Source organism: Maylandia zebra, linkage group LG2, assembly GCF_041146795.1.
Source record: "Maylandia zebra isolate NMK-2024a linkage group LG2, Mzebra_GT3a, whole genome shotgun sequence".
Taxonomy (NCBI): Eukaryota; Metazoa; Chordata; class Actinopteri; order Cichliformes; family Cichlidae; genus Maylandia; species Maylandia zebra.
Window position 1 is genome coordinate 36,951,230 of NC_135168.1, and position 22,484 is coordinate 36,973,713.

The window sequence follows — 22,484 nt, forward strand, 5'->3', positions numbered from 1 at the left end:
TAACCAATCAAGTGGCCAGTGAGCATATATGCAGACTGGTTGTGCGTTAAGCCCAAGTAACACCTATCCCTATCCAAAACAGTATGTTGTCATGTGGCCTCCAAACAAAATACATAAAATAAACAGGTGATGTTCTCCAGAGTAAATGACAGTAGAAAATGGTGTATATTGTGAGTCACTAACAAACAGTGAACTGTACAAATATAATATAGAATTTACAAACCAATGACAAGGCCTGATTAGTAGCGCCCAAGATCAAAAACTGGGTCACAGAAAAATCTTCCCCACATCCTAAAATAACTGCTTTGATTGTCCTGATGAGTTGCTGAAAAAGCATTGATTATGATGATTTAGCTCAAATGTTTGTGAGAATAATATCTAAGAAGGGTTTGGTTAATTTAAAAAAATCCAAAATCAAAATGTGCAGACCTACCTGGAGATTATTGCAGAGGAGAAGGTGTATGAGGAGCAAGAACCGAGTGTGTCTGAGGAGTGATGGGGAGCGCGGGATGACAATGAGCAGAGGAACACTGAGCATTGTGTTCAGGCTGTAGCTAGCGCACGTGCTGACCATCTTAAAGAATTAAACTTTATTTGAAGACTTGAAGGTGCAAAACCAACAAACAAACGAAAAAAAACCGCACCAGCACAGCATTAAAAGGCTCATATCAGACATTTACCATGGTACTGTCACTTATTAAGTATGACATTGTTTGATGCTATCATCTACACAAGCACACAATCAGAAACATTTACTTTCTATTCAATCAGTTTTTCCAGTTACAGCAACTCTAATGATCAACAGACAAACAGAAAAAAAAAACATTGAGAATCATAGCTGCTCAATAATGTAAGACTATCTGACTGAGATATTTCATAGGCTTCCTGTGTAAAGGACACATACTAGCTCAGCTTTGACTCAGTTTAGTCTTCGAGGCAAAGTCTGCACTAAGTTTCCGCATCACCTCTGCATGACTCTGTCCTGCTAGCTCCTGTCGTACACTCGAGTAATTTTCCTTGACAAAGTTGGCAAAAGGCGTGGGAGCACGTGGCTTAGAAGGCGTCAACAAGACAAGCTGACCAGTGCAGAGGGCGCACACAAATCTCTGCGTGTCCAGTGACTTGGAATGACGGCCGATCCTATATGGAATCACAGTAAAAAAAAAAAAAAAAGAGACATTAATCAGGCTGAAATGAGCTCAAACGCTCTGGAAACACACAGTGACTCATAAAATGGAGTAAGTGGTTTTGGTTTACATACGTGTTCTTGCAGCGAGTGCACTGGTACTGGAATTTGTACTTGATGTCATAGCTGTGGCAGCGCGTGACCATCGGCAGCTCCGGATGTGCCAGTGTTGCTTTGCGAGCATAGAGCTTCCAGAAGTTTCCATGCCCGTCCCTTACACCGTTAATCAGCCATGTTGCAGCATGACACATTTCATGTATCAGTGTGTCCCTGAGACGATCTAGCAGGGAAGCACAAAGACAATGTTGTCATACAAAACGAGGTACCTCGTATATATGCGCACGCACATATTCAGGAACAACAGCACAGTAAGAGATTCTAAAGCTCCACAAGGTCGCAGCTTCCCTGACAAGCAAATAATTCTAGGGGACCTTAGTAAGCCATTACCTGCAGAGTCACAGACTTTCTCTGACAGTTCTATGCGGGCGTAGCGGTTTCCTCCACCCTTTTCCTGCCCTGTAACGCAGTAGCCAGCTGTTTTACGCATCTTCTTATTCCAGGTCACTGACATATTCGCAGGGAGCTAAAAAGAAAGAAAGTTAGAAATAAATGAAAACAAAAACTCACCCTGTTAGCAAAGACATTAAACAATGCAATGTATAAATATTTCGTTCTTTACGCAGAGCGTTTCATCATATTTAATTTACAATAATAATAATATAAAAAGAATACTGGAGTTTTAAATTGTACATCAATATTGAAAGAACTGCATGGGAGATTCCGGCCTTTGCTCACAGTTCATATCTTCATTCTTGAAACTCATTAGTGAGCATTTTATCATTTAGCACAACAGCTATCCTACACAAAACAACCAGAGAGCTTTGCAGCTTCAATATGTGACCCATCCTTGACTTGTTTATGTCTAACAACATAACACACAATATATTACAGATGGTGGTTCTACTATGGCTGCCAATAGACTTTAGGCAACCAGTGAAAGCAAGGGGTATTTCACAAAGTCTGGAGATTTTCTTTTACGTCACGTGCATCAAATTAAATATTCCTCAATTTCAAATGGAAAACAGTCTAGTAAACAATGACTCTTCATTACCTTACTCTCAAACACTGTGGTGTTGTACAGGTGGTAGAGTTTACTTGTGAGTGCCTCTTTGTTCTGCTTAAAGCTGCCCACATAGCTGGAGCTGGGATTTGTGAGCGACTGCAGGAAGCAGCCCGGGGTCTTACACAGCACATTCCTAGAGGGAAGCAAACAGAGCAAAATGAAGACAAACGTTCGTGTATAAAAGGAAAAGGCTCACTATCTGGTGCCCAATTAGTGCATCCACTAGACGCACTTGCTGGTTGGACCGTGTCTCGGCTCGCTCTGACTGACGGCTGGCTTCAAGATCGATGATTTTCCAGGTGTCTTCACACCTAATGATTTAGAGCCTGGTGTTTGGGATACAGAAGGAACTGAGACTGTCCCAGCAGGCTCCTTATTGCTCTCTAAATTTAATTGGAAAAAGGAGAGCAAGAGATATGAGCATGACAAAAAAAAACAAAAGACTGTCAGATTCAAACATTCAGAATTAAGCAGTTACCGTACCTTTGCTGTTGTTCGGTAGGAATGAATTCCCTATGAAATTGTTTTTCTTTTTCAGTCTCTCCAGCAGGGATGTGAACTCCTCCTCAGAACTGCTTGAATCATCCAGCTTGGAAGGCATTGAAAAAGTGCGCTTGGGAGAGATCACTAATGTTTTAGCTCCGTTTGAAGGACGACACAAAGGAGACAGAGCAGGAGGAGAGGGGAGTGACGGCGAAGTTTCATCGTCATTGCACAGAGGAGGAGTATTCTCACTGGTCTTTGGAAGTGACTTGGGCCTCGTGTGACGGGTTCTCCAAGTGCTCTTCAGCACAATATTATCATCATCCTCATCATCGCTGACAAAGACAGGTGAATTATACAGAGACAGGGGTCGCCTTGTTTGAGGCTGGGATGTTGGAGTATTGGTCTTCTTAGGAACTACAAAAAAATTTGAGACAAAAATAAATAAATTAACAGACTTTTACATATGCATCTGACACATATTTAAAAAAGCAGCAACAGGGAAATTAGAAAAAACAAGACGCCTGATACATCAACAAAAGCTTTGTATACAACCAGAAAATAATTTGCAAAGTGAAGAACAATCCTCTCCCGGTTTGTAAACCACACAGCAAGTGAACACTGTCACGTAGGCATAAACAACTAGGTGTGACTGATTGATAATCTAGGCCGTAGATCAGTCAGGTGCAACTTCCCAAGATGAGATTTTAGCTCATTTCCCCATTAATGAATTAAATCAATATCACTGTTATATTAGAAGCAACACAACAGGCTGCCTTGCTGATGCAACTCCAAAGGGATTTGTTTCTCCTCCCGGGATCAAATGGTAGGTAAATGTGAAGGCTGTGTCATTTATTGTTGCATGTGACATCTCCCGACATTATTTGGGATCATGCTGGAAGTGAGGAACAACAGCAAAATTACCTTTGAAAGATGATTTTGGCTCAACAAAGTCATCATCTGATGAGTAGTCGTCAACTATAAAATTATGGAGGCTGTGAAATTAACCCAGGGGGAAAATGTTTAGCAGTAAATAACATTTACTTCTGACGGGAAATAAAAGTGGTGGATAAAAATTCATCGGACTCACCTGTCCTCACTGCCACTTTTAGATGTCTTCTTGGGTTTGGTATTGGGAGTTTTTGCCCGCTGAAGAACTTCAATGAGCAAAGATAAAATATCCAAAAATTGTATTGGTGGGATATATAGACAAAATCTAACCAGAAGAATAACATTAGCACTTACATGTTTCAAAAGCAGTATTGTCATCATCTGAGCTCACCACCACAATGTTTGAACTGAAAATAATAAAAGTGCTTTTTAAATACTTTAGTTATATCATAATATAGTCATTAGTGTGAAATGATAAATCAGATAGAAAATCTAGATCAGAAAAAGACAAAATGCTTCATGAAAACATTTTCATACCTGCCTGTCTTTGCAGGACTGCGTGGCTTGTGTGAAGTGGCTTTAGCTTGGGGTGTGGCTTTTTCCATAAGAACTAAGGCATTAAAGGGTAATAGGAAAAAAATTAAATCCATACATGAAACCAAAGTCACACCTTTAAGCATTGTACATTAATAAAAAAAAATTTTTTAAAAAGCCCAAACACTTACACCTGTCAAATTCATCGTCACTCGATTCGCTCAACGCAGAGTTTCTCCACTTACTTGCTGATCCATGACCACTTGTGCCAGCATGACGACTCTTACCAATTTTACTCATCAACTGCAAACAGAAGCAACAACAATAATAATGTTTATTTATTTATTCATTTTCAATCATTTACTTCATGGTGATACCATCACTTTTAAATGCAAATCAACAAAATCAACCCCTGCCATAGTGGGTCTCCAAAAAAATAAATAAATAAAATCTGTATATTTAACAAAATTATTTTCTTAGACATTAATAAAGTGCTACCTGAGTACCAACATTTTGACATTAGACTATCAATTGATATTTTTCTTTTTGTTTTGGTTACCATATTTGCTCAATCCAGCATACAAGTTGAATGAAAATAGCATTTTTGTAACTAAGAATGTTTCTAGAGGCTTCAATTGACATTGTGAAATACAACTGTACTCCATTCAAAAATCATTTTTTATACAAATATTTATTTAAACAACCAGCCATCACACAGTTTTGATGCACCTGCCCCAAATTACAGATCGTGATGCCATGACATTTATTATTTGACCAAATTCATTGAAGTTTGAGTTTGTCTTTAATAGTTTTGAGATATTCATGCTGAAACAATTCCTCAGATGTAAAAGTGCGGAACAAATATTGTCGACCTAGGTTGACGGACTATTTAAAAAAATGTATCTCTTAAAAGGTATCTGATATATGAAGCTAAAAGGGAGACGATCGATCATCTCTCCTCTGTCTCAAACGTTGTACTTGAGAGCTATTCTCTGTTCCAGCAACCCAGGCTAATAGTGCCAGTGTGTTTACCAGTTTTTAATGAAGTCCGCGATAATTTAGGGGTTTAAAAAAAGTATGCAGCAAACCTTCTTTTCCGTTTCCTCCAGTCCTCCCTCATCCATCCACCCCATTCTTTTAGCCACTTTGTGAAAAGACTTGGACGTAGCATCGTTCATAGTTTCCTTCAAGTCTGCAATAGCACACAATAGCACGAGCCATTTAAAGTTTGCTCCAGCGCTAACATCAAGCTGGTTTTTTATAACATCATAAAACCACAGAGTGCTGCTAATTGATAGTTTTTACCAAACATTTTTCATTTAACCAATTAATTTTTCTGGTTGGAACAAAATATATCTATATGGTTGAGGGGTTACAGCCTTTAGCTGAGCAGCGTTAGCGTTACCGTTAGCAACGGGGTCTCTAGCGTTAATCAACTAACATTAACAAGAGCTAGCTGGTTCATTTTCCCCCATTAGCACACACTGAATTACCGACTTATAAAACAAACGAACCCGACAATATTTGTTATTTCATTACCAATTGCGCTTCTGTTATAAGAGAATAAGAGTGGCTGAGAGAATAGGGAAGCAACTACGAAGTTAAATTCAAATCTTGTGCTCCATTGCACCGGAAGTTGTCACCGTGATATTGGACCAATCGTAGCGCGTTCGGAGTGGCACTGAACCATCTTGTCCACACCTACGTTTGCAGGAAAATAATCACGTAGACAAATTTCACAGGAAGATAAAGTTCAATTCAGTTTTTAATGCAATTCTACTTTTAATAGAAAAAATAATCTGTCAAATTGATGTTTAAATTACTGTGGTAGAAATTAATTACAGCAAGTCGTTATACGTCACCCAAACCAACTAGTCACACTGTCTAACTAGACTTGTCATGGCTAACAAAACTTAAATTAATCTATGTGCACATTTGTTATATCTCATCTTACCAGATAATATGAAAGTCTTCTATTACCTGTATCACTTGACTTGGTTGGCTGTCATGCATCAGTCTGACAAGGAATCGCCATGTCTTTTAGTAGCTCCAGACGTACCAACTATGCATTTATATATTGAATATTTTTATTATCTATGATTTATGACAGTCTTATTGGACAGCCACATGTCCTACAGTCAGTCTGTGAATTCATCATCTATGTATTCTAGATTAGAATGTTGGTCAACTATGAATTTTGACATTCACTCCACAGATCATGCACAAGTATGCAGATTATATAACTACTGACACAAGTTAGCAAAGCAAATGGCATTTAAAGGAGATCCATACTTGAACTCCAATGACAATGAGAAAAAGCATTGGTAACTTATATTAAGTGCATGTAACATAAATATCCAGAGGAAATTGTTCAATTGTTACCACTAATGTTAAATAAAAACATGGGGGGGGGGGGGGGGGGGGGGGGGGGGGGAATAAAATAAAAAAATAAAAGTCAGCCATTTGGTTTTTCACTGAATTTCTTCTTCCACCTGGTTGTGGGACTGGTATACTTGTGAATGCAGGACTTGTTATTTATTTATTTATTTTAAACACTTCCATAAACGCCAATATTGAAGATTTCGGCACAGGAAATTTGTTTTCATTTTGTCAGCAGACTCCAATGGACCCAGAAAGGCACAGCTGAATACAAGTACATAAATCTGCCAAGTTTAACAAGGTGCTGTGAGCTGCTGACCGCACACTGATGAGGATTTAAGAAACAAAGGGGGTAGGGTTTCAGTTTTTCACCGGCTTTACCATCGAGTACAAAACACCATACAAAGTGATTGCCATCTCAATATTTATTATATATAGTGCCTCATGGCATCGTTGACAGCATAAAGGTAAACAGACAATTAAAAAAAAAGAAAAAAAAAAAAAAGAAAATTTGCTTAGAAATACTTACCCGCCTGCTTCAGGTTTGTGTGATTTTTAAAAAAAAAAAAAAAAAAAAAAAAAAAAAAATGTATAAGGTATGTAATCTAAAATTACATTTAGGTCTTCCCCGCTGACTTAACAGGAGTTGCTTTTTCTAGATTTGTCCAGTCTTATGAACATGTTGAGAACTGATAATAGTCCTGATAATAAATAGTCCTTGTAATAAACAGTCCTTGCTTAATGAAGTTGGCATTCAGAAGTTCTCATTTTGTCATGTTTTCAGAAACTTAGAACACCTACTTCTGCAGGTATGTGAGAGGAGCTTTAAAAAAAACAAACAAAAAAAACAAAAAAAAAACTAAAGAGTTGCAGCAATTTATATTTTATAATTGCATGTTAAAGCTGATGAAACATGTCAGGTACAATTTCCATGGTGCAACAATGTCATTTTTAAAACACACAACACTCTTAATCCATTTATAAATAGATCAACAAGTAATGACGGCTGGAAATTCTCTCCACAAGCTGCACTTAGTCCCATATGCACAATGACAGAAGAAAGTAAATCCATCGATCCAAGTACCAAAAAAGGGGAAACAAACAAAAAAAAAAAAAAAAAAAAAAAAAAAAAAAAAAAAAAAAGGAAGCCAGGCATTCACAATCCTTTCATGCTCACCAAATACCTATACTGTGTTTTAGGACAAGAGTCTCAGAAGAGTTGCCTGAATGTCTCAGGATCAATCTGGCTCAGTAGATGCAGATGTGAGAGGCAACGATCAGTGTAAATGGGATATAAATGTGAACATGTGTAGGCTCCTTGAAAACAAGAGTCCCATTAATAGCAAAGGAGAGTGATACAGACAAAAGTTCGACAAGGGGCTGGAGTGGAAACGGACCATTCAAACTATGGTGCTGATGGGGGTTTAAAATGGCTGGGGGAAAGGGGAAAATAATTCTGCATGCTTCCAGTTCAAGCATTTTCACTAGCCTCTACTGCCTGGTGTTTGACCAAGTGATCTGGCTTGTTGCCATTACTGTGGTGCTCCCACATCTGCAGATAGAGCCTCTCCAGGTCCATTGTGTACTGCTTGGTGTTGAAAAGAGGGCTGCAAATTCTCTGCTTCCAAACACGCGCTCGGACCATCTTCAGGCTATAGGAGGAGGGCGAGTAATCAGAGTTCGCAGGTGACAAAGTATGTTTTAAAAATAAATAAAATTAAGTGTTTAGGATAAACATCTACTTACTATTCCATGTCGGAGCCCAGTTTGACTGCTATGTCCTCATAGTCCTGGCGGCTTTGAGCTATTAGATCAGGGCAGCCCAGACAGTTGAGTTGTGAGGCAGCCACACGGGATGCAAGAGTCTCACCTACAGTGGTGTCAATATTTTAAAAGAAAACAGGTTTCAATTAACATTCTCCTCATGGTCATGTTTTTATATTTTTTAAAATCTGTTAATTATTCAACTTGTGTTATGGCAACAATTGGTAGTAGGGCTGCCACAATTAGTCGACTAGTCACAATTATGTCGACTATCAAAATAGTCGACGACTGATGTGATAGTCGACGTGTCGTTTGAAGCTTTGTAAGATCCCAAAAGATGCAGGAATAAGTAGTAGGATTTAAGAGTGTAATAACAGAATGAAACTAAAGATGGCAGCACTGCATGTACAAGGAAAACCCCGAAGAAGTAGCTTTGTCCCAGAATTAGAGCAGCCCGGCTCAATTTCCAACAGTGGCGGCAGCTAGTTAGTTTTAATATTACTCTTATTCTTTCTAGGTCACAAAATAAACGTTTAACATTTTCAGGCGAGAATGTAGCTGTGCAAACCTCAAATATCTGCTCAGTTTATCAAGACACCACATATTTTGAAAAGCGCTCTGATGTCCGTTACCCACTAGCTCGATAGCTAGCCGTGGGCAAAGCTCACTAGAGCCGGTGAGAACCCCTGACTCCGGGCAAATAGTTTTCAAACCCACCGCCGTCTTTCGCTACTCAGGTTAAACATATATAAGTCACTTAGATAACTTAAAAATGTTACTGTTTGGCTTTTAGTATTTTATTTGTTCCTGAGTAAATCGGTTTGGCTGAGATTAAAGTTATAGTTTTTACACAGCTGAATAAACGTCAAGCAGACAACTGATTATCAGAAGTGTAACATGCTCGAGAATATACTCCGGTGTCCCGTTATATTTTAGATAGCAAGGAGTTTATTAAACTTCACCGAAACAATCTGCAAATTTCATTACAATTTAATAAACTATCATCTTGTCTTTATTTTTAGTTAGCACATACCTTAAACACTTAAAACTGTAAGCTAATGATAGTTATAAGAGCAGATGCATGCTGGTGCACCAAGCTGTACGTTTACGTCCAATGGATGCATGATCTGATTAGTCGACTAATCGCAAAAATAATACGTGACTAATCGACTATCAAAATAATCGTTTGTGGCAGCCCTAATTGGTAGCCAAGCCTATTCCTGAAAACTCTGCTCACCAGGCATAGTAACCATGGGTGTTCCAGCCCAGAGAACATCCATGCCTGTGGTATGACCGTTGCACAGAGGAGTGTCTAGGCACACATCAGCAAGCTGGCCCCTTCTCACATGCTCCTCCTTGGGGGCCACAGGAGAAAAAATGATCCGAGAGCCTGGCAGACCCATGTTCTGAGCATACTGCTGGATGTTGGGCTCACCAACTGCAGGGAAGCGAAGAAGCCACAATACGCTGTTGGGCACGCGCTTTAGGATCTGCAACAAGACAAATGTTAAGCGATTGATTATTTATTTTTATACACACGCACGTATATATGTATACACACACACACACACACACACACTTTGAAACGCCCTTAAACAGAATTTCTTAGTTAAAGGAACTCCAGTTCATTAATAATAAGGACAGTCCAAACTTACATTGACCCACATCTGGAGAGTAGGTGGATCAATCTTGTAGAGCTGGTTGAAGTTGCAGTAGACAATGGAGTCCTCTGGGAGACCATACTGAGAACGAGTTGTTACAACAATCGTGCGTGGCACCTCCTCCCCAGTTGCAGCTTTGTTACTGATCTAAACATGAGGAATGAAAATATTGCGGCCTTAACGCTTACATTTGTTTTAAAGTGTTTTGTTTTAAAGTCCCTCCTAAATGAGGGAACATTGACTAAAATACTTCTGTAAAAAGAAGCAGCATGTGACAATATATGGGAACGTGACCAGGGTGTCCAGACAGTGTGTTTACATGAAGCAAAAGTGGCCAAAGTGTGTACGTCTAATAGTGACTCTTACCTGTGTGGTGGCTAGGCCATTGCTGACAGTGAAGCCATTGATTGTGACCTGGATTTGGCCTTGATTGATCATGTTGATGATTGCTTCAGCTGCTGTGTTCATGGGAATTACAGGCATGGACAGGGCTCCATTTGTGTCACAAGTAGATTCCTGGTTGTTGTCACACTTCATCTGGTCGATTAAAAAATAAAACATGTTCATCAATAATCAGAATTATTGTTTCAGATTAAACATCTGTTTTAATAAAGTTTCTGGATATTTTTCCTTACTCACCTTTATCACTTTGACATCGGGCAGACTGTCCAAGAAGGCCTTCAGATCAATACCATTAAGAACGATGCGGTTGTCAAAGATGTGCCCGTTAGACTTGAAATCAATCACTGCCTTTTTCTGTTGGTCAAAAATAAATAAAGTTACAACAACAGTGAAAGTAAAATTTTAGGAAAACAAGACAGCTCATAGAATCAATCTGCAGCATTGTAAGGCTGGACAAACCTTGAGGTGAGGGAACATGTTGGCATGGTCTCCAATGAAGAAGGTATTGGGCATGTAGGCAAGTTTCTCTGAGTACTGCTCAGCCACTTCTGTAGGCGATGTCTCCTTGTCTGTGATGATGTAGTCCATGAAGGGAGCTCCGCTGGTTCCAGGGTAACCTAGCCACATAGCCTATTGAATAGGTAGAAATTGTTAGCTGTGCGTTTTCACGGTCAGTATATTGCACAAGCAGAAATATAGCTATCCCCTAGACAGGCTAACAATTTACATGTAAGGCTTACCTGAACAGGGGCAGGGCGGAGGGCGAAGAGCTCATTTCTTGCTCCCTTGGTGTATCCATTCATATTCACTAGAATGTTGATTCCATCCTGGTGAATACGATCAGCTGCCTTGCCATTGCAAGGTATCTGGAGACAAAAATTACAGTTTATGTAAATGGCTAGAGTTCCTGACATTGCATCTGACAGCACAATGGTTGAAATGACTTCCAAGTTAAAAATAGAAATGCTCAAGGTTGATGTGTTATAAATAGAAAGATACTGTTGAGGAAACAACATGTTATGAGTTACCTGTGAGAGGTCTGTGAAATGATGAGCTTCAGCGACCACTTTCACACGGAAATTGGTACTATCATCAGGGCTGAGTGCATAGCAAAACACCTTTAGGGTAAGGAAAACAAAATTAAGACTTTAGTCAACACTGTGTCAATACATTGCAGAGTGTAATAAGCACCGTTTTTTTTTAAACCATAAAAACCAATTCAGAGTTGAAATTACCTCAAATTTTTCAGGATTGTGCATTCCAGGAATGGACTGCATCAGGTGGGAGGTTGGATGGTTGCCAAAGTCAGAGCTTACATATCCAATGCGCAGACGTCCACCGCTAGCTTTCAGATCCTTGGGATGCTCGTAAGCCGGTTTGTGCAGTGCATTAATCTGTGGAGTAAGTAATGTTATAAGAATACGTGTACAGTAGGACAGTAAAGTCTACATGGCAGATGTTTGACTGACAACATAAAAATTTGTTTGCCCAAAAATCATTTCTTACCCCCTATACCTTCATCACTCCAAGCGACCCACTCACCACCAGCTTCTCTACTTCTTTATACCCAGTACCTTGCCCACCCCCCTTACCTTCCCCATACCCTGCAGGCACTTCCATCACCAGCCACCTTCCACCCTCCCAAAATATATATTAAAGCTTTACTTGCTTTGATCATTTTGTCTACCTTGTCCAGGCAAAGGTTTCCGTGGCGCTCAGCAATGGCCTTGCGGAAGCTGTGAGAGAGCGGATACAGCATGCTGTGGTGTGGGTGCACTGAGGGCAAGCGGTTCTTCTCCAGTTGGTCTGCCACAATGCTCACAAGCTTTTTCATCCGCTCATCATAATCTGTCCAGTCACACACAATCTGAAAAAGTGGGGGGCAAAAACAACAACAAAAAGTAGTCAGAAAATTTGTTTTGATAACAGCAGAAGTAAAAAAAATAAAAAATAGAAAGATGCAGTATAACAGCAGATGAACACCTGTAGGCAGTGTGCCAAGTTGCAGTAAGCATCAGGGAAGTCAGGCTTCAGTTTCAAGGCTGTGCGATAAGATGCAATAGCCTCTGGGATGTTTCCAGAATCCTAAAAATAAAATAAATACAAACATAAAAATTAAAACTCCAAAAGGCATACTCAACTAACAAACGGGTGCTAACTCAGGTATCCATTGCTCAATTTTTAATTAGGTTTGTGTGAAAATACATCTTTAAATTTACTAATTTAATGTGAAAAGCAACATCAGAAGCAACCTGGAGGTGGATAATCTAATAGTGAAGTGCTATATCTATCTATCATCTAGAGAGAGCATATGAAGAGTAAAATTAAGAAATATTCCTACCTTATGGATTGAGGCTAAATTGCTGTGAGCATCAGCAAAGGCGGGGTTGATCTGGATGGCACGAGTATAACACTGCAGAGCTCCCTGAACATCTTGCATTTCTTTTAGTGTATTCCCCATGTTTGAGTAGGCATCAGCAAATGTGGGGCTGATTCTAAAATTCAAACAGACCACATAACAAAATTACTCAGCTGTCAGGTCTTTTTACACAAAAGTAAATAATCATAGGAGTGTCACAGGAGAGAAATTAATGGATTTAATTTTTCACTCATATCTGGCAACACTCAGGTGGCTTCACAGTATACTTACTGCTCTATTTTCATGTACAAACTTTAAGTTATTTAGCAGCAGTTATTAAGATAGCAGCTTTTTCGGTAAATGTTGCCAACGGGACTTTTAAGAATGCTACAAATCAAACATCCATTTAAAGTTAGTAGATCAGTAACATGTCTGAACTAAGACAGCTATTCTCACTTTAGAAAAGTGACAGGAGTGATTAAACATGAGCCCAACAAAGAAAAAGAAAGCTAATTGCAGGCATAAACTCAAAGTCCACAGTTGTCTCCAGCATTCATTTACAAACCTGATTGCCTCTTTGTAGTGCATGAGGGCTTCCTGCAGTTTTCCCTGCTGCTGCAACACACTGGCCAAGTTAGAGTGAGCTGCTGCAAACTCTGGGAACACCTGATGAATAAAGTTTGAATAAGTATCACCACATGATCATTTTTACTGTAAAAGTGAATATTTCAAATCTGTTAATCTTGACAATGTTAAACCCACCTCTAAGGCTTTTCTGTAGAGCTGAACAGCTTCCTCGATGTAGCCCTGCTCACGCTTGATATTGGCCAAGTTGTTAAGGGAGTCGGCATGAGTTGGACACAAACGCAAAGCTGTGTTGTAGCACTCTTCGGCTTCAGACACCTGTTAGGGAAAATAGAACTCAGTCAGTAAAAACTCAGCAAGTGTTTAATGACCTCAGAGGTACTCAAGATTCGAGACAAAAAACACATTACATTTCCTTTCTCCTTTAGAGCGTTTGCCAAATTGCAGTAGGCATCAGGAAAGTGGGGCTGCAATTCAATAGCACGGCGGTAGGTGTCAATAGCAAGGTCAATGAGGCCCTGCTCATAGTAGACACAGGCCAGATTTCCATGGACAACAGCATGATTGGGGCTCAGACTCAGGGCTCTCAAGTATCCAGCCACAGCTCTGGAAGATGTGAATAAAAGTTATGAATATTCTGCAAACATTTAAAATGAAATGATGTATGCTACAACCTAAAAACAAAAAACCCACAAGCAGATGCAAAAATCTGTCATGATTTAGACTCACCTGTCAAAGATGCGGGCCTCCTTCAAAACATTGCCTAAATTGATGTATGCATCAAGGAAATTTGGATCCAGTGTCACTGCCTAAAAACCAAGGAAAAAGACTTTATATTTGATACTGTTAAGGTGTCTCATAATATAGTTTGATTAATGTTACAAAAAAACTATGCAACTGACCTTTTCAAAATGGTGTATGGCCAGCCATATCTCTCCCTGGGCATTGAACACACAGCCCAAGTTGCTCCAAGCCACGGCAAAGTTGGGCTGAGTCTCAATGGCTTTCAGGTAACAAGCCTTCAATGGGTTTAAAATAACCACAGGAAAGGAGAAGAGGTAGAATGGGAGAGGTATAGTGCATAGAAGGGGGGGGGAAGGGTTTGATAAAAAAAATAAATTAAAAAAAAAAAAAAAAAAAAAGAGATTGAGAATAAAAGCAAAAGAGAAAACAAAAAGCAAGAGAAAGCAAAATTAGTGACCATTCTCCATGATGGCAAAAAGTGAGTCTACAGCATGGGCTCGCCTGCGCACAAGTCTGCCGCGCAAAGCTGCAATGCTTTTTCCTACGCTGCGCGGATCCAACCGACACCCACACATAGGCCCTCATCCTCCAGTTATGACCACATCCTTACCAAATGTAGTGGTTACTAGAGCCAGTAAAATCTGCTGTCTGCCCACCCTAATAACAATTTTTATTAAAATTTAAAGTACCAACAAACAAACTGCATGAAATCTCTATTTGATGTTAGCAAGGCATCTCACAACCTGGGATGCTGGGCATTTTGTGCAGGTGAAAGTCCCTGTAATGCATGCGCAAGAAACACGAGCGCGCTGCGTGGGTCACCACGCCTGTGCACCATATTATGCTCTTTGCATGACCTTGCTCCTGGCAAAGGTTCTTATTGCGCCGCTACGCTTGCTGAATGGCCACGTGAAACAGCTGCAGACCAACAACCCCTGACAGAACACTTGCAACACCAGACTGGCACACACTCGGCACCCACAAAATGGCTCTGAATACAGAGAAAGGCAGTGGTTAAATGCTAAGATAATTACACTGCCATTTGTCACAAAACGTTGTCTTTGGTTTTGTCATAAGCCAATTACACTTGAAATTTAGGGGCACTTGGCAACCAGGCTGGTTGCAAGAGGGGGGAGGTCCACAACTAACAGGCCAAAGGGAATGAAGGGTATGGGGGAGCCGCACGCTTGCGCTTTCCGCCTTTTTGGTTGCTTGGAAGATATCGCTGCGCAGCCCCTGCGTTACTGCAGACTCACAGCGCACTATCTGCATGATCATCAGAACGCTGCAACTCCAAATAAAGAAGGGAAATCAAAACAAAACAGGAAAAAAATAACCAAAATGTAAGAGTTAGAGGGTTCTTACTTGTTTTTCATGATTAATGCTTCCAAAACCAAGTTTTTTTTTTTACATAATATAAAGTTGGGTAATTAGTATAGCATATTTTAAGAAATGCTTACTGTAATGCTCTATTATTATTATTACTACTATTATTTTTTTTTTACTTTTTTCTTTTGCTCTTCAAAAGGAAGCCACAAGACAGAGGAGCTCAAGCATGAAGTAAGGTGGTTTTTCTTTTGTTGGCAGTTACAAACCCGTTACCATATTTTTGGACTTTGTCAGAGTGGTGGTCGCAGCTGGCTGGAAGAAGAGGAGAGGACTGAGGCTGCCCTAGTGTTCCTTTCCGCCAGGCACCTACGCAGGAATAGTGTCACCCACCTGAAACCTTCTAAATAACAATATCAGTTGTGGAAAAACCAAAAGAGACAAAAATCAGAAAACAAGATCGTTAGTAAAAGTTCTCAAACAATACATTTTTTTTAAAATATGGAAATAAAAATAAAAAAGCACTTTTGTCCAAATAACAAACAAAAACTATAATACTAGCCTTAGTTTTCATTCATGCAAATGAATGTTTCATTTCAAAGAAAACAAAAGGAATGCTTTAGGGGTAACTGGGAGGGAAGAAAGGCTTTGATCTGTGCAGTACCAGGGAAAGTCAAGCTTCCAGTAAATTCTCAATTCAGTTTTTACAATCACAGAACAGGAGGGCAGTTACTGGCTTGATCTTGCCCAAATGAACTGATCCCATTTCTTTGGGAATAATATTACATATTTGAAGAAAAAAGGGAAGAAGTATTAATCATGGCTTTTCTTTTTTTGCATTTTCATGAAATATTTATAGAACTTTGATTTCTTTATCCTGGCCTGCTTTCTTGAGTCCTGGCCAATGGAGAAAAGTCTGTGGTTTAATTATTTGTATCTAGAAGCCTCCACAGCTCTGAAATAAAGAGGTCATCGCTGTTGCGCGTGCTTCTGTCTTTCTAACCCAGCATCTGACGCAGGCGGTGGAGTACTGATGGTAAGCTGTCTGCCTGACAGCATTTGTGCCACTTTAAGGCATGTGAGAATGACTGCTCTTAAATCCATATGTTCAGTTAACAATTTAAAAGCAGTGGATATCTGAAGAGATAACCAGCTGGATAAAATCCATCAAGTGGATCCAAAAATTGATGTATATGTGCGGAAAGACACTGTTGGGAATGTGCTCAAGCACTGATTCAATCAAACTGAAGGGTCAGGAAGACAGCTTTGAGCGCGCCCACTCCACCAATCCTCAGCAAGCGCGCGGGGGGGCGGAGCGACAGAGCTGGGGAGCTTGTGACTCCCTGATGCTCCTCCCCACTCCTTTACCCCCCTCTAGCACGAAATAAGATGGCCTGTAACCAGCAAGACAACTCCATAATCACAAATTTAACCCAATTCAGGTAACCCCCCCCCCCCCCAAGAATATAGATACATTTAAAAGTGATAAATTGAAGTGTAGCACCCCCAAACTGACAGCAAACTGAGAAGAACCTGTCATAAGGGCACTTGAAAGAAAAACAATACAGGAGTATAGTAGTTAGGTTAGAAACCATCTTATCTTTTGCACTGCAAAGATAAACTAACTTTTCATCAGTTCATAATTTCTTCAAAGACCGAGCCAGCGATTTTCCTCCAAAGTCAACTTTATGGAAATGCATGGGGCCGAGGTTAGTTCAGCTGTGTGAATTTTGAAACTCCAGCCTTTCTTCCTGGAAGGGAAAGGGACTGATCTCTGATAAGAGGTCTGTGTAAAGCAAAGGACATTGGGACTAAAAGTGATATAGGGTAGAGACGAATGTAATGTGTACACTAAAAAATTATTTTTTTTTTTTTAAATGTAAGCTGTCTAAAAAAAAAAACAAAAAAACAAAACAGTATGTGTATTGCTTTGTTTTTTTTAAAAGAAATTCAGAAAACCTGATTTCCACATATGGGTGTTAACCCATTACAGTCCAGTACTTCAAAAAGGTTTAAAATAAGGGGATAAGAAGCTAACTGCAACTCTGAAAAATGAGGAGATGCTTCCATTTTCTGTCCTTCACATAAGTGGGTTGAATAGTAAGACTGCTTTAAAAATGTCAAAGCGGAGAAAAAAAAACAAAAAACATCTATGGTCTTAGTGAGTGACACTAAAAACAAAATTGATGGACAAGGAGGAAAAAAGAAAGAAAGAAAAAAGATCTACAACAAAAATACAAACGCCACATCTAAGTATACGCCAACGCGCTGTAACATACCTTGGCCTCTTCCAAACGCCCGAGGGCTTTAAGCAAATTCCCCAAGTCACTGCGCACACAATATAGATCCTGTGAAGATGGAAAAAAAATTAAAAAAAAATTCTATAAACAGCCTATTTGTGGCCATTCCAACTAAATAAATGTATAGGGCATTGACACATACAATTTAGAAAAAAATATAAATTAACTCACTGGGTTGTATTGTAATGCGGAGACATAAGCCTGCACGGCTCCCTCCATATCTCCTGCGGCCACCAGAGCTGCAGCCAAGTTGATGTACCCGTCAATAAAATCTGGCTTGAGTCTCAGAGCATGGCGATAATGCTCTATTGCCTCCTGCAGCTGCCCACGCTCCTTGTACACATTCCCCAGGTTGGAGTAGGCCTCAGCCAACATTGGGTTCTGCTTGATGGCCAAGGTACTGAAATGAGCAGACCTGCAAGGAAAGATTATGCACAAACTATTACACTCCAGAGCTGACACAGTTGGTTCAAACTGCTGTGCAGAAACAACAGCAAGGCCCAAGATGTTAAAGAACAGAAAATTAGTTTAAGATGCATTGTCAAATATGATGAAAATCCCAAATATCAAGACACATTAACATGAGCCTCAGCACCTGAGCAAAACTTTTTATTCAAATGTCTACTATGCAAACATGCAGTCAGTACAGCCCAAAATAAGTTATGATGAAAATACCACGAAGATGATCACCATATTCAATTTGATCCTGTGAGCTGTCATGGAACATTTTTACTAACCAACAGTTTTTGGGGTAAACAACAAAAGCATACAAGTTTAGCATTTGTATTATGGTTAAATACCAAATTCAACAGCATTACAAGGCTGTAATGATACTGGCATTGTCCACATTTAAGGATTTGAAATGAGTGAAAAAGCCTTTAGATCATATTACTTGAAAGACCCAAGCACCTGAAAAGAAAGGTTACACTCCAACCACCAGAAATGCACAAAACCCAAGTTAAACCACATAACAGGATTTGCACAAGACAGCCCAGCTGCTCCACAGGACTCCCCAGTGTGTGCACTCAAAGCCAAGACGACCCATTTTCCTCTGCTACTGCTCACATGCCCAGTGTGCTTTTCCACCCCCCCAACACCTCACCTGTCGAGTCTTCGGCACTGGAAGTGGATGGAGGACAGGAGCAACAGCACGCCTGTGTTATCAGGCTCCTGCCTCCACAGCTGCATGCAGTGGCGCTCAGCTGCCTCAAAATCCCCTGACTGATACTCCCGGTGCGCCAGCTCAGCCAACCCTTGGAAGGAAAGCATACGTTTTGTTGGTTCTGGAGCACCAACATAAGCCAAGGAGGGGGAAAACGACACGTTAGAGGTGATGGAAAAAATTAAAATCAGACAAATGATAACAGAATTTTTTTAAAGAGGAAAATAAGACAAATGCTTTAATTTAAGAAGAGTGACTAACACAATTTGAACTCAAAATAAAAGGGGGGGGGGGACTCATGATACACATTTGGGGATTTTACATCTTATTGTGTGGGTAGGAGTCACAATAAAGTCTAACAAATAAAAAAAAATGGAGGAAAATAATGTGTGTGATGGGAAAACAGGCAAGCAGATGGATGAAACAGGTGTGAGAGGTTCTGGCAAAAACTCTCCATAACACATTTTGGATGTTTAGTAATTTATCATATCAAATATGTACTTTTATGAAACACCAGATTACTTTATTGTAACTTATTCTAATACAATTTTTATGTGTGTGTGTGTGTGTATATATGTATATATCTGAAGCGGTAGTGAACACATCAGAACGCTCTGCTCCAACAAAACAAACTAGTTATTCAAAGGTGGGGCTGAGAAAACAAAGCCGCATCATATAGCTAAACTTTTACTGCAGGGCTAATAATGCAGTAGATCCGGTTTGCTCAAGCGGTCATGACACTTACGTAACATTACTTGTGGAAAGAGTATAGCTTAAAATGCTTAAACCACCAGTCAATGCGCGAAAATACCGGGTTTCAGAACCGTTCTGGTATCAGTATCGCCGATAACCTTTGGGATAATGCTACCATTAGCCTAAAGGCTATCTGTGCTAAGCGGTAGACACAGGCCAGACTTCAGTAGCAAGGCCCCCCGATAACAAATTTCAAAGACATCTTCAAGCCCCTTTGTGCTGACTTAGCTTTCACAGCGACCCTTAAACATGAAATCAATGAAACAAAAATGGTATACCCCGAGCAAACCGCTAAAGCACCTTCGTGGAATGCTTATTCGTCTGCGTTAAAGTGTGACTAGTAGACAATTTGCGGCTACTTCGACGCAAACCTGTGCTAAAAGCTAAATTACGCTAATGTTAGCTTTAGGGCTTTTATTGTCGCGATACGAGGTAGAAATTTGAGCCCGCGTTGCTATTACTAACATGTTCTTCCACGTTGGACAAAAGACAAATTTAATAAATAAAAACAGGGTTAAAATAGTTTACCTATTTTCTTTTTTTAAGGTCTATTTGTTAGATACTAGCTCGATCGCATCTAGGGGGGAAAAACCTACACAAGGACACAGTCTTTGAAGCTTGCCTTGTTGCCTTCTGTGTAGAATTACTTGCATAAAAACAGCAAACCTGTGCTGTCGGCCACGTTTCCCACTGAGCTCGCCATCTCCTCGGTCTTCGAGTCTTGCACGGTGGTCGTCAATGTGTCCTCTAGCAGATAACAATCTCAGAGAAAAAAAATTGCGACAAGCAGAAAACACGTTGCCCCAATAGCTATGCAGAGTTAGCTAAACTAATGTCCTAACGTATGTTTCTTTTTCCCCTAAAGCGACAAATGTAGATCTCGCAGTGGTTAGTATCAGCTGGCTAATACCCAATCAATTGTCTTGCTGTTAAGAGCTCGTTTTTAAGCTAACATGTTACGTGCTGTTGGTTTAATGGCTCTTGCTAGCTTCCCCTTCCCAACAAAGCAGCAGTGGATCATAAAATGGCGAGATGGGTGGAACTCGTTTTTGAGATAAACTAGATCCGTTCACCGCCGTTACCGAGACACGTGTGTAAAACTGTAATAAATATCGCACGTAGCGATGTGAAAATATTTCAGAAGATTTGTGATTACATTTTTCTCCTTTTATCGCGTGTTATTTCTTTATTTACTAAAGTTAAAAAAAAAACATATTAGGAACGATGCTGCGCGGAAGAACACATTGGTGCAGTGAGACGGAGTGCAAACGGAAAAAGCCAGCAGAGAACCGGTTTTAAGATTCACGAGGCAGATCGTCTGTGGATTGTAACGTGTTACCACAGCCACACGAGAATAATGTGAGACACCGACATTAAATAACAGTGGGTGGATTCTGTTTAAGTTATGCAATGCACAGCTGGAGATCTACGCGGCTCTGCTATGCAGATAAAACAGGCGCAAAAACTGAAGTGGTAGTGATGTTAACTAATATACAATTCAAGAACTAGTTGTCACAGATCATTCAGATCACCAAGCAAAGTTTAATATTAAACACAGATTAATGAGATAAATTATGATTTATAAATCCCAATTTGTGAAAAAGTAATTGCCCTCGAACCTGTTTTTAATGCAGACTTTGACTAAGCCACTAAAATATCTTTATTTTGCTTCTGTTTTTGTTTTTCCTGTTTTTTAAGTCATTTAGAAGTGGACTTGGTGTGTTTTGTATCATTGTACCACTCATAATCCAAACAGGCTTGGGCTTCAGGGCATGAAGTGCTAGCCAGACATTTTCCTTCAGGATTTTCTGGTAGAGAGCAGAATTCAAAGTTCCATCAATTACGGTAAGTCGTCCGGGTCCTGCAGCAGCAAAGTTGATTACCTCACTTTGCCCCACCTGGGGCACACAACAACAGCCTATCCTTAAATGACTGTGTTAGCCCATGTCTATCCTAGGTGGAAAACCCAAGTGGGCCCTACGTGTGTTTCCCATTTTGGACCAAGTTAAGTGTTTCCCATGTTTGACCCAGCAAGGACCTACTATATGTTTCCACTTGGTTTTTCCCATATGGTTTTGATGTGAGAAACCCAAGTGGGTCCCATATATACTAAACAATCCTGAGCCCACATAAAATATAAGCCCATATTAACTTAACATAACCCATATGGGGCCCACATAGACATGTTTTCAGGGTCTGACTTGCATTTGCCCATGTGTGGTCCATATAGTTTGACCAGGTGGGCCCCACCTGTGTCATCAGTGCTAAAAATTTATATTGATTACCTCACTTTGCCCCGTATGGCGCCCACATAGACATGTTTTTAGGTTCTGACTTGCATTTGCCCATGTGTAACCCATATAGTTTGACCAGGTGGGCCCCACCTTTGTCATCGATACTAAAACATATATTGATTACCTCACTTTGCCCCACCTGGGGCACACAACAACAGCCTATCCTTAAATGACTGTGTTAGCCCATGTCTATCCTAGGTGGAAAACCCAAGTGGGCCCTACGTGTGTTTCCCATTTTGGACCAAGTTAAGTGTTTCCCATGTTTGGACCTACTAAAAGTGCCCACTTGGGATTGCCCATATGGGTTTAATGTGAAAAACCCAAGTAGGCCCCATACAAAAAGCCCAGTTTGAGCCCATGCCCACATGATACCCATCCAGCCCACGCAAAAACCAGGTGGGGCCCATATATACATGTTGGCTGGGGCAGCCTCAGACCATCACACTACCACCACGGTGTTTGACTGCTGGTGTGATGCTCTATTTGACCAAATACTGTGTTAGTTTTATGCCAGATATAACGGGACTCAAACGTTCCC

The 22,484-nt window shown here is 40.1% G+C and overlaps 2 protein-coding genes across 10 annotated transcripts; both read right to left on the minus strand.

Moving 5' to 3' along the window:
• Positions 1-567: 567 nt before the first annotated feature.
• gcna (germ cell nuclear acidic peptidase) lies at positions 568-5,908 on the minus strand. Of its 2 annotated transcripts, none has more exons than XM_076891998.1 (13): positions 5,757-5,908; positions 5,306-5,409; positions 4,463-4,520; positions 4,221-4,293; positions 4,038-4,090; positions 3,883-3,949; positions 3,717-3,787; positions 2,793-3,209; positions 2,542-2,692; positions 2,298-2,442; positions 1,634-1,769; positions 1,262-1,466; positions 568-1,140 (listed from the first exon to the last, which is right to left on the minus strand). In XM_076891998.1, the coding sequence occupies exons 2-13, from the start codon at positions 5,393-5,395 to the stop codon at positions 909-911; spliced, it is 1,698 nt and encodes a 565-aa protein (XP_076748113.1). In that variant the 5' UTR covers positions 5,396-5,409; positions 5,757-5,908; the 3' UTR covers positions 568-908. The 2 variants fall into 2 exon arrangements, with proteins under 2 accessions (XP_076748113.1, XP_004541048.2); XM_004540991.2 differs by having other exon boundaries at positions 4,409-4,520.
• Positions 5,909-7,006: 1,098 nt separating this feature from the next.
• ogt.1 (O-linked N-acetylglucosamine (GlcNAc) transferase, tandem duplicate 1) lies at positions 7,007-20,669 on the minus strand. 8 transcript variants are annotated; one of them, XM_076892006.1, is made up of 22 exons: positions 20,319-20,669; positions 18,840-19,020; positions 17,909-18,152; positions 17,717-17,785; positions 14,270-14,386; positions 14,097-14,176; positions 13,778-13,973; positions 13,545-13,685; positions 13,348-13,448; positions 12,765-12,918; positions 12,407-12,508; positions 12,093-12,290; positions 11,659-11,817; positions 11,452-11,541; positions 11,164-11,289; positions 10,883-11,053; positions 10,661-10,777; positions 10,388-10,558; positions 10,016-10,168; positions 9,598-9,850; positions 8,343-8,478; positions 7,007-8,248 (listed from the first exon to the last, which is right to left on the minus strand). In XM_076892006.1, exons 1-22 carry the CDS (start codon positions 20,353-20,355, stop codon positions 8,068-8,070), a joined length of 3,177 nt encoding a protein of 1,058 aa, XP_076748121.1. In that variant the 5' UTR covers positions 20,356-20,669; the 3' UTR covers positions 7,007-8,067. The 8 variants fall into 8 exon arrangements, with proteins under 8 accessions (XP_076748121.1, XP_004541046.1, XP_004541045.1 ...); XM_004540989.6 differs by having other exon boundaries at positions 8,343-8,466; positions 12,111-12,290; positions 18,840-18,990; positions 20,319-20,668; XM_004540988.6 differs by having other exon boundaries at positions 12,111-12,290; positions 18,840-18,990; positions 20,319-20,668.
• Positions 20,670-22,484: the final 1,815 nt, after the last annotated feature.